The 9,435-nt window shown below is 41.1% G+C and overlaps 1 protein-coding gene across 1 annotated transcript in view; it reads left to right on the forward strand.

The window, feature by feature from the left end:
* The window catches only part of ANGPT1 (angiopoietin 1), a gene marked incomplete at its 3' end in the record, with an annotated part of 112,364 nt that overhangs the window by 85,442 nt on the left and 17,487 nt on the right, over positions 1–9,435 (forward strand). Inside the window, exon 5 of the mRNA XM_010080581.1 lies at positions 5,176–5,303. Coding sequence (XP_010078883.1) covers positions 5,176–5,303 — 128 coding nt within the window. The remainder of the gene's footprint in view (positions 1–5,175; positions 5,304–9,435) is intronic.

The following is a 9,435-nucleotide window of genomic DNA, read 5'->3' on the forward strand; positions in this document are numbered from 1 at the left end:
CTCAAAAACGGAGTGGCCGTAACCCTTTGCATATTTTTCCTCCTCAAACAAAAAAATAATCTTTACCCCTTCCCTGTCAGATCTGTTTGTGGTGCCTGCTGAGAGAATATTTACACACGTGGGCCAGGTTCCAGGCCTCCTCGCTGGGGATATTTGACCGACATCCTTTTGGTAACATTAGCAAACTGTTCCTGGTTTGATTCTGCACGAGCCAGGCGCTGTTTGCCATCGTAACTGGGAGTGTGGCGGTGCTCAGCAGCTGCACCCAAATGGCTGGGAAAGGGGTCAGAGATACAGGGTCTCTTATAGAAATGCAGAATTCCCCACCATGTGTCTGGAACCATGACAAGATCAAGGCAGAATTTATTTGCAGTCTGGATCTGGACAGACACTGCCATTTGGTAGTCCTTGAATGACCCTGTCCGGGACTGTTACAGCTGTAGGTAAAAAATACCACTTTACAACCTTCTCCTTTTTAATTTTTTTAGAAGCTGCTCATCTGAGGACAGAAATTTTCACCTCAGACGCTTTTGATAGAGCATCTGAAATTTAGGTCAATTATATTTGCCAGTAAGACACGGAGAGTGACTTTAACTTCCTGGCTTCAAAGGCATGAAGAATTTTTCTTGGTGTTCTTTGGTATGTATAGGGATTATTAAGTCCTGTAAGAAAATTAGATTCATGTAAATATAACATTGAAACAATGAAAATATAATAATTCACCGAGACACCACAGAAATCTCTGCATATCTGTCCAAATAAGCCATTGTCATGCAAAAACACAAACAGCTGCCTTTCATTTGCTGGAAGTATCACTGAAGGACATAAGACTCTAGTGATTAACTCAGTCTTAACTGATTTCACAAATACGGCAGTTTAGATCTTAAATAATTTAGTAAATGTGAATGTGATTTTATCGATTCAGTCAACATAATGAACTGCAGTTTAACATTCTTTATTGCTTACAGACAAACTGCAGTATTCATTCACTAAATATCTTCAAAAACAATGAGATTAGTAGTTAATTTTCTCAAAAACAAACAGAAGTCCCAATTAAAAAAAAATCTAGTAGAGATGAGATTAGATAATTTTCATACACCTAAGAAAAATAAAAGATATTGTATGTTTTAAATTTCATATTCCTAGAGGAGAGCGTTAGATTACTAAATATTTCAGAAGCTATTTGTTCTTAGTAGTCAGTCTGTATTTCTTTAATCCCAAGCATAAAAGCAGGCATCTTTCATTTCTGATAGCTGTTAGGAAGTAGTAAACTCATTTACTATTGACTTATTTTAATGATTGATAGCAGAAAAATAGTCTCACCCTGCACAGAGGCACACACAACTAAAAATCAGTTAAGGGATTTTCCTGGTTATCGTTTTGGAAAAAGGCCCTGTACATCTGAGCTCTCCCACTCGCAAGCTCCAGAAACCCTTCCTAAGAAAACTCAGGCGCTGACCCTGGCTGCCTACTAAAGGTTAATGCTCTGTTAGTAGGGACGGCAGAACAGCTACCCAGCCCTGGCAGTTCACAGAAACCTCACTGTTCTCCATGGGGCCGTTGTACTGTCAGAGCTGTTGCCTCTACATGGGAGCAGCCATCGGATAGAGCTCTGGACAGCTGTGGGTGGTACCTACTGTATCAACTGGACTCAAATAATTGTTCCAGGCACTGAGGAAAAGAAGCAGCCAAAAGACTGATAAATGAAAGAAATAATGAGAAACACAGGTAGTGTAGCCCAAGGAGAAAGTTACTGGGCTAAAAGTTAACCAAAATACTTTCAGAACTGCAATGAAAAATAACTTATTTCTCTTGTTAGTTCTCCTTCTGATCAACAAAGCAGGATCTTCCACATAGGTATCAGGACTTCAAAGGAGCATGACTTCATCACCAGTTTATTCATCCAGAAAAGGCAATCAAAAAAACCCTTTGGTTTTTTTGGGCTCCAAATTTTGGCTAAGCATTCAGGTTTAAAAAAATGATAATATGTTTGGCTTGGCATAGACTTATCTTTTTCTTCAGGTACATAAAACTTTTTGTGTAAGCATTGTGTTTGAAAATACCTAAATTAACATTAGAAATACGTGTAAAGCCAATTAAGATCTTGACGCTGAACCAAGAAATGTGATGGCTACGTATTTTGTTTCAGAACTATTTTATTTGAGCCTTGTTACTTTTTAAAAAAATTATTTACGCATCTACCATGTGTGAGCCAATGCATCATTCAGGAACTTCACTGGATGTATAAAAGATTGAAGGTCTATGTAATGTTATAGAAGAAAACAGTCTGGAGCTATAGTAGGTAGAAATGGTTTGGAAATTGTATGGAATATTAAGTTAGAAAAACAACAGCAAACCATAGAAAAAACATATTTCACCCTAAAAGAACATTACCAGTAACATTCCTGAGTATTAATTTTCTGACAGCTTTGGGTTGTTCTTGCAAATTACAGTCTGATACACTGAGAGAAACTGAACTTCATGCTGGTCACGCTCAATATACTTGTGCTGCAGCCTGTAATAGTTCAGCTCCTTCACAAGGAGAAAGCCAAGGAAAACCATCTTCTCCTGGCTCCAGTGGTTCACAGAATAAAACCCACTGCTGCAAAAGAAGGGTATTGGGTTGCTTAGTCTGTAGGAAGTTAACGCATCTGCTGTCTGTGATCTCAGGTATTTCAGCTGTTTGATAATGCAAGGAAGGAAGGACATACCTATTGCATTTATCTACCCTTCATCTCTTACATCAGCAGCAGTTTCATTGTGTTTTTTTCTTGTCTTTAAGAATGAGGAAAAAAAATATTTCTAAGTATGCTTCCTAGCTATCCATCTCCTTAGAAAATTATTTTCAAATCTAAATCTAAGTATTCTGAAATTAAATCTTACCTTGTTTAAAATTTAATATGAATGATTTTTTTGTCTAACTTTCTGTCAAAAAGGAACCAAATTCAAATTCCCTTGACTGACTTTTAAGGAGTTATTTCCAAGTGGTTTTTAATGTGTTTGTAATGGTTAAATAGAGGTAAGATAATCTCTCTACATGCAGATAGAAAAATAGAAGTACTTTAAGACTCAAGGAAATGAGCACTCTGCCTCTGCACAACTAAATACATTTTTTAGACAAGAGAGACTGATGTCTGCAGTTGAAACAACAGTATGAGAGAAATTGAGGCCAGGAAGAACGGATCTAATGTAAAGCTGCCTGAAGTCAGTGAGAGGCTTTGCTGTGACTCCTCCAGGCTTTGGCTCCGGCCCCAAGTAATTATTCAGGTTGGACTTTGGCCACTGATACTGACATCATCTGCTTAGAGAAAAGTACCATGAAATCCTTAATTAACACCAATCCTGAAGGCCTCAGTTCTGTGTCTTGTCTCAAAAACGGCACTTTGAGAGTGCGCTGTTGCTGCGTACCTTGCTGAGGACCTCGTTCCCTGCCCTCCCACAGGGAAGAGTGTCATCTGCTGGGTGGCCAGCATCACCTTTTCCAAACATGGCCACGTTTCAAAGCCGTTGATTTTCCAATTGAAGTGCATATGCAAGTATAGGAACCCAGTTTTATTTTTATTGATGGTGTTGGATAAAAGTAATAAATACGCAGCAAATACATGGAAAGGGAGAATTCAGGAGTTTTTGTTTGTTAAAATCAAATTTTAAAAGAAAAAATAAAACACACATAAGGGAAAAAGTAATATGACATATGTAAAATACCTACCCCGAGAGCTGGATAGTCTTACCGTTCAGGATTGGATTTCTCACTATTTCTCCATTTTCACGTTTTCACAAGATCACTGAGGTAAAGCATTCAACCTTTCTCTTCCTCAGTTTACTCCTCTGTGAAATGGTATTAATGCCAATTGATCTGGCAGGAATTTGCCATCCTAAAACACCGCTTTGAGGTGTTCAAAGGAGAGATTTCATACCAAGCTCCGAAGCCTCGGCATTAACCTCACGGCCTGGATGGTCCCTCTCGCTGTGCGAGGCCGGTGCTTGTTGGCACACTGCTGCCATCGAGCACCAGCTCTGCAGCACAGGCCGCTTCACTGAGAGGGGATGAGGCGTCGTCCCTTTTGTACCTATAACTCACATTTTTAAGTAAAAAATGTAAAAGATGTGTCTGTCACCTGACTGTGTGTTTGGAGGACTCACATATTGTTTCCTTGTTGTGGGGATAAATGAAGTGCTGTCCCAGGCCCTGCACAGCACTCGGGGACATGTTTAGCTTTAAGAGTTGAGTAGACTGATGGATGTCCATGGGAATACTGGTGTGCTTCAAGTATGTGTTGCTGGAATGAAGTCATATCCTTCAGTATCGTGTGGGGTCACGCTACTCTTGTTTGCTCTCAGATGTCACTCCTTCTGCAGGAATCTCCTCGTTATTCAAGATGGGGATCCTCAGGCATCTCGCCCTCCCAGTTTCTCAGCCCAAACCCACATACATGGTCTGTTAGCAGTATATAGGATCGAGATCTGGTTTTCTAACATTACTTGTCTTCCTGTTCTGAGCCAAAATAATTTCATTAAATTATGACTCCAAACAACTGACTTCAGTAACACTGAATTTGCTGCTTTTTTCCAATAGTTGTATCTAGGAACTTTTATGTGTGTAGATATGAAAATAATGAAATAATTCTCTGCCAAAAAAACCAAACTTAAGCAACCAGCTCCCTTGCCCTTTGCCTCCAGCCCCTCGGCTGCTCTGAAGGCAGTGCCTTACGGAGGAAGGGCACAAGCGCTTTCCTTCCAGGGTTCTAGGTTGCTGCCTTAGCTGAGCATCAGTCTCAGATCACAAGACTGCACAGGCTGTCCACCTCCATGGGCCATCTCTGGGGCACGCTCTGGCAACTTCCCAGATGTAGCTTGTGTCAGGGGCCACACCTGCAGCTCCACAGAGCTTTGCACTCGAAGGAATGTGCTGTATTCACCTCTCGGTAGGCAGGATGCTCTGTTTAGCTAATTACATCGTTACTTACTTCTGCTGGTGCTTACCCTGCCATCTGTTTGAGAGGTTCATCCTAGTTCTGCAACAGAATTTACCAAATGCACTGTGTAAGGACCATAGCAGCGTTATTGCTGGGTATGTTTAAAACTAATACAATGTGCAAAAGTGGACTTGCTTGATACAGAAATGCTTCAGATTGCTGTTATAACTTATATTATCACTTTTGGGTTCTTTTGCAGTTTTACTAAAGAATGCAAAAAAGGAGGAAGAAAAGCCTTTCCGAGACTGTGCAGACGTATACCAATCTGGTTTTAACAAAAGTGGGGTCTACACTATTTATATTAACAATGTGTCAGATCCTAAAAAGGTAATTTTTTTTTATTTTCTTATTTGTTAATATTGTGTTGCTCTGGCCTTACGGGAGAATTTGGAGCCTTTTTAAAGTTCTCATTATGCAAAATGTTGTACTGCTATAAATAACCTGGGCTATGTTCAATCTTGAAATGAATACAATAGAGTGAAGAAAATTATAAATTGTATTATTCCAGACATTCTTCTTTCTCACTGAGAGAGAATCCTTCCTAAGTTCCAACGTACGTTTGACGGTTGAAGCACTTCCTCCCACTTGGCAGGTTCAGTTGAGTCAGAATATGGCTGCAAACAAATCTGCGATAAAGTTTAGGAGCTAATTAGTAAAGTTCTATAATGAGGAAGCTGATGGGAGATTATCTGACAGCACAGGGAAGGAAATGCAGAATGAGTGGTTTTTAAAGGTAAAGATTTACAAAAATCCCACTTGTCTCGTAGGGAGCAGGGAAGAGTATTTCTGACTGTAAAGAACACAACATGCTGAATATTAGCACTGTTTGAAATTACGAAGCATGTATAATCCTGTCCTTCTCAGAAAAGACCATTGGGAAGTTTTTTTCATGAAACATTAGTGCGTGAAAGAGGCTGATTTTTTGGAAGGCTTTTGGTGCTAAAGTACCTGAGTCAGCTAAAGCCAGCAACATGAGAGAATAACTTGAGCCTAACTTATACGTGGAGACTCTGACGGGGCACTGTTGGGAGGAGCCCCCAACAAGGCGAGATGCTGAGTACCTGGGAGAGGAAAATACAGTGGTGTCCAGAAAGTGGGACAAACAAGAGGGAGGAGGGAGGGAACCACATGTGTCTGGATAATTTATTCTCACTGCAGTAAAAGAGAAAAAGGCAATAATAAATGTTACCGATGTTATTGTCTATAGTCATTTTATGATGATATTAGGATATGTAAAAAGTATTTGTAAACTGAATTTAGTTTTATTAGAGGTCTTTGGAAGCCTGTAGATGTCAAGATGTTATAGTTTACTGAGGAATTTGAGTTCATTAAACCATGAGTAGGATTGGGGTGGGAGAGTGCTATGGGTAAGGATCCATATAGCTCTGGTGAGTGTGAATGGAAAAATAACTGACATGACATAAAATACATAAATCCTTTTTTGCATTACTGAGCAGGACAAGAACAATAAAAGCAGTTCTGTAGAAGCTGTTCAACTAAAACCAGAAATGGAACATCAAAGTCCAAATTAAATGTACAAATTGTCAACGGCTTTTCTTAGCCTTACTGACATTCATAAACCATCCTCAGAAGCTGGGTTGCAATGAAAAACAACAGTTATCTGAAAGTACTGTGACACTGATGCTTCTGGCGTATTTACTTTAAACCCACTTCATTGGTAATACAAAGACAGGGACACTATGGAAGCCACCCTGTGTTTCTGCTATATCCTTGTTTGCAGATTGCTATCAATCAGTAAAGGCAGCACAACTCAGCTGAGGTCATTGTGTTATTTTTTCCTGCAGGCTTCCTGTTTCAGTAAGAGAGCTGGGGGGACAGGGTGTTGAGGGCGTTTCCACTGCCACCCATTTCTATCTTGTCCTAGCGATAACACAGCAAGAGATGATCCCAGGCACCTGGGGAGTGGGATTGCTTTAACAGATGGTTTTTCAGACATTAAGGTGGTAGTAACAGTCTTCAAGGTAGTGCTGTGCAGAGATACCTGAGCTAACTCCAGCTGAGATACCTTCAGAATCACATCAGTGCTGCACTGTGCCAGAACTAATGAGCCCAGAGGCAGCACCGTGTTGACACAGGTACTTTCCTCTGGGACCCAAGGTAATATCCTGATAGGCACTCCAGGGAGCCACACCTGCTTGGTTAAAGCCAGCTTAGCTATCCAGATTGCCACAATGCAGTACACAACTCTGAGATGTCTTAAGAGGCCTAATATATTGTTACCTTTGGTAATACTTGCAGCCACTGGCAGTGGTCTCATATAAATTCATTCATTCATTTATTTAATTAATTTATTTATTTGTATTTTACTTATTACTGTAAGTAATTCCACACCTGCTTGGTTAAAGCCAGCTTAGCTATCCAGATTGCCACAATGCAGTACACAACTCTGAGATGTCTTAAGAGGCCTAATATATTGTTACCTTTGGTAATACTTGCAGCCACTGGCAGTGGTCTCATATAAATTCATTCATTCATTTATTTAATTAATTTATTTATTTGTATTTTACTTATTACTGTAAGTAATTTTATACTTCAGGTCACAAAAATATAACTTAATTTCATTTTATATTTCCTAAGGGATACTTACTAGAATCCTGATATTCAGTAGAAAATATCCTTTTGTCATATGTACAAATGTTACTGTCAGTTCTAGTTTTTTGCCGGTTTTACCTTCATTTATTCATAGGAACTTACCCTCCATTCTTACAGCTCCATACCATTTATATGCCTCATTTTTATATACCTACAAATTTAGATTGCAATTTTTCTTTCGTGTTCCTAACTTCATTAGTTCAGTTTGTTAGTCTTCCAACCCTGCATCAAAAATTAGTGATTCATCTCTGTTTAAAAGATTCCTAATAACTTTCCATATTTTTGAGATGGAAGAGAAAAAGATAGGCTTGAAGTATTAAGCTAATTACTTGGCTTACTTCGGGGGGGAGGAGAGTGGTGTACAATGCCGGATGGTGTTGACAAATGATTGTCCCTAGGCCATAGTGAGAGGAACGTCCTCTCAGTCCTCTGTAGGGGTGGGGCTGGCTACAGGGGAAGGCAGAGGCTGCTGATGAGAAAAGGCGCAGTGGAATGAGGTTGTCACCGTTTTGGAGCTGAAGTAACCATATCACCCTCAGGAGCTGAAGTATCACAGAATCATAGCATGACCAACAGGTCCATGTCTTTGCTGCGCTCAGGACTCCAGAGCTGGACGCAGCACTCCAGGTGGGGACTCACGAGAGCAGAGCAGAGGGGCAGAATCACCTCCCTCGACCTGCTGGTCACGTTTCTTCTGATGGAGCCCAGGATACAGTTCACTTTCTGTGCTGCAAGCGCACACTGATGGGTCCTGTTAAGCTTCTCATCAGCCAACACCCCAAGTCCTTCTCCTCAGGGCTGCTCTCAATCCATTCTCCGCCCAGCCTGTATTTGTGTTTGGGATTGCCTTGACCCACCTGCAGGACTTTCACTTGACCTTGTTGAACTTCATAAGGTTTGAATGGGCTCATCTCTCCAGCCTGTCAAGGTCCCTCTGCATGCCAACCCTTCCCTCCAGTGTGTTGACTGCACCACACAGCTTGGTGTCATTGGCAAACTTGCCAAGGATGCACTCAATCCCACTGTCCGTGTCTTCGACAAAGATGTTAAACAACACTGGTCCCAACAGCGACCCCTGAGGAACACCACTCATCCCCAAACTCCACTTGGACATTGAGCTATTGACTACAACTCTTTGAGTGCAACCGTCCAGCCAGTTCCTTATCCACCAAGTCGTCCTTTCCTCAAATCCATGTCTCTCCAATATGAGGCAAGGATGTCATGTGGGAATGTCAAAGGCTTTGCACAAGTCCAGGTAGACGATGTCAGTTGCTCTTCCCTTACGCACCAACGCTGTAGCAGTTTCATAGGAGACCACCAAGTTTGTCAGGCACGATTTGCCCTTAGTGAAGCCATGTTGGCTGTCACAAATCACCTCTGTATTTTCCATATGCCTTAACATAGATTCCAGGAGGATCTACTCCATTATCTTGCTGAGCACAGAGGAGAGACTGACCAGCCTGTAGTTTCCCAGGTCTTCCTTTTTTCCCTTTTGAAAAATGGGAGTTATGTTTCTGCTTTTGCAGTCAATGGGAACTTCACCAGACTGCCATGACTTCTCAAATATGAGGAATAGTGGTTTAGCAACTTCATCCACCAGTTCCCTCAGGGCCTATGGTTGCACCTTATCAGGTCCCATGTACTTGTGCACCTTTGGGTGCCCTAGATTAACTCTTACTCTTAACCGTGTCTTCTAGTGCCCTCACAGGCACGACTGCTACCAGTGCACTTCTGGGTGCACTGCACTGAGAATGTAGTGTTGCTGATTGCTAGTGGGGTCTGTATATCTCGATCTTTATAGCTCTGCAGAAGCAATTTCCACCATTGCCATGAAGGCAGCCTTCAC

Source organism: Pterocles gutturalis, unplaced genomic scaffold (genome assembly GCF_000699245.1).
Source record: "Pterocles gutturalis isolate BGI_N339 unplaced genomic scaffold, ASM69924v1 scaffold21784, whole genome shotgun sequence".
NCBI classification, from domain to species: domain Eukaryota; kingdom Metazoa; phylum Chordata; class Aves; order Pterocliformes; family Pteroclidae; genus Pterocles; species Pterocles gutturalis.